This window comes from Nansenia antarctica (assembly GCF_963989245.1).
Source record: "Nansenia antarctica genome assembly, chromosome: 18".
Lineage (NCBI taxonomy): Eukaryota > Metazoa > Chordata > Actinopteri > Argentiniformes > Microstomatidae > Nansenia > Nansenia antarctica.
Window position 1 is genome coordinate 8201153 of NC_137691.1, and position 2500 is coordinate 8203652.

The following is a 2500-nucleotide window of genomic DNA, read 5'->3' on the forward strand; positions in this document are numbered from 1 at the left end:
ACCTGTTTAAATTCCAATGGGTGTATCTCGGGTGGGGGTGGGGGAGGGGTATGCAGAGATAAAATATTGGTTCACTTGTGAAAATTGAAAATAAAGTGATTCAAAATACTTGATTGATCCCCGAGGGAAAATTCTGGTGTTAAAGCAGCTCAGACCACAAAACAACGACAACAAAAAATAAAGTAACTGATTGAATAATATTAGGCAAAAATAAAATAGATAAATACAAAATAAAGATAGAGTGGTTGTTTTGTCCCCAGAGTGACGCTGGTCGACGGGACCCAATGGTTGATCCATAAAGGACCTGACTACGGCGACAGCTCTGACACGGTCGTGGTGAACGCACGTCACATGGGCTCTGGCTGGACAGAAACACAAAACATTCCTTCCTGGCTAGGAGATTAATATTGTTTAAATGGAAGGATCCTATTCCATCTACGTATAGCCATTGGATCAGGGAGGTCATGTACCATATTCAATTAGAGAAAATTAGATACACTGTTAGAGGATCCACTAAGAAATTCCTCACTATTTGGCAACCTTTCCTAACCTTTTTGGAAGAATCTGACAGCATGATAATGTAATATCATTTCATTTTATTTGTACTATTTATTTTACTTTTATGGGCGTCTGGCTATGTATAGTGTTTGTATACAGTATATGTATTATGTCTGGTATTTGGGGGATGGGGGGGTTTATTTAAGTTTGTTCTCTGTTGGTCCTGTTTAGACCTGTGATATATTGTGAAAAAACGAGATAAAAAAAAAGAAACACAAAACATTTGGGGCGCTGGGTGGCGTAGCAGACTAAGGCCTCAGCCATGTAACCACAGGGTCCCCGGTTCGATTCCGGCCGTCGACATATCCCGCATGTCGAGAAGTTGCATTTTGTTCTATTTTCCTTTTTGCAGGTCCGTGCCACCAGAGACTTCAACGGATGTGTGACAGTGAGTGACTTCGTGAGGGAGGCAGGACCGAACCCCTACAATGTGGTGCTGGACAACTGTATCTGGGCCGTCAACCGCATGATGGCTCTGCGCCCCTACTGTGCCTGGGAAGGCAGGATGGAGCGTGGCAGGACGGAGCCATGACAACCAGACACTGTTGCTACGAAGACATCTGTTGCAACTACAGTGTCAGTTACAATGTTTACAACAGGTTAATCTGTATGACGCTTCAACTTAATAAAACTTAACAAAACAAAAAAAAGGAAGCGCAATGTAACCATTCACACATTCCAAGGCTGGGACCAGTAGCCAATCATCAACATAGCAGCAGAGAGATCAGCCAATCAGGGAGGAGGGAGGCGACACCGCTGTGTTCTATTTTACTGGGTGGTTGATGTAATAAGCTGAGGAAGAGTGACTGTTATGGGGGCTAGTGTGAGTGTGTGTGTGTGTGTGTGTGTGTGTGTGTGGGTGTGTGGGTGTGTGGGTGTGTGAGAGCCTGTGTATGTGAGCTTGCGTGTGAGTGTGTGTGTGTGTGTGTAAGTGTGTGTGTGTGTGTGTGTGTGTGAGAGCTCACCTGCCCAACGATGGGTTTCTTGCAGGCTCCACACACCCCCTTGGCGACCGTCTGCACCCCCAGGCGGTTCAGGTCAGACTGGAGACTCCCCAGCATGTTGTCCAGCTTGTTCCCCTTGGGGGGTCCGCCGGGGGAGCCCTGAGCCTGGGCCTGGATCTGGGGGGGGGGGGCGGGGGAGAGAGAGAGGTGTTATCTAACCGTAATGGATTGAGGGGTGTCCAATGGAGACGAGGCAGAGACACAGACACAGACAGACAGACAGACAGAGAGACAGACACGCACGCACACACACACGCACGCACGCAGAGACCCCCCCCCCCCACACACACACACACACACACACACACACACACAGCCTCAACTAGAACACACACACACACACACACACGGCCTCAGCTACAACATACACACACACACACACACACACATACACACAGCCTCAACTAGAACACACACACACACACACACACACACACACACAGCCTCAACTGGAACACACACACACACACACACGCACCTCCTTGCAACTTCTCTCCCCCCTGAGCCTAACACAGAACACACACACAGGCTCAACCACAAGGATTCATCCAACTAGAACATCATATCATATACTCTATAGAAATATAAAACATTTACAGACTAGCTGAGATAACCATCATCAAATAACAACCGCGTATTAAAAATGCAGAACTTTTCCTTGGTGAGAAATCTAGACTATCGTTGGGACTGCCACCTTCTAGAACTCTCAGTCTAGTCACCTGACTGTCCTTACACTGATCAGCTCTCTCCATCTGACCCTCTACTGAGGACAGTTCGAATGTGAAAGGCTTTCTTTGTGTCATGGAGAACTCAAAAACATTTCACTTAAATTACACTTCCTTCCTATTCCTATTTGGTGCATGTGTTTTTTTTCTTTCCTCCCCTGATCCATTTCATGTGGAGTTAATCAGAGGGCCTCTAATGAGACTCTGTGATTA

The 2500-nt window shown here is 46.6% G+C and overlaps 2 protein-coding genes across 3 annotated transcripts in view; one reads left to right on the forward strand and one right to left on the reverse strand.

Moving 5' to 3' along the window:
- LOC308173627 (uncharacterized protein) overlaps nt 1–1189 on the forward strand; it is a 1903-nt gene extending 714 nt beyond the window's left edge. The window contains exons 3-4 of one of the 2 annotated variants that reach the window (XR_013937904.1): nt 261–580; nt 911–1189. Coding sequence is in view for 1 of the 2 variants with exons in the window: in XM_080548660.1 (XP_080404786.1) it covers nt 911–944 (34 nt within the window). In the remaining variant the exon portion in view is untranslated. The remainder of the gene's footprint in view (nt 1–260; nt 581–910) is intronic. The other variant, XM_080548660.1, reaches the window with a different exon arrangement.
- Nucleotides 1–2500, reverse strand: part of LOC308173625 (paxillin-like) — a gene marked incomplete at its 3' end in the record, with an annotated part of 39372 nt that overhangs the window by 5867 nt on the left and 31005 nt on the right. Inside the window, exon 7 of the mRNA XM_080548658.1 lies at nt 1524–1679. Coding sequence (XP_080404784.1) covers nt 1524–1679 — 156 coding nt within the window. The remainder of the gene's footprint in view (nt 1–1523; nt 1680–2500) is intronic.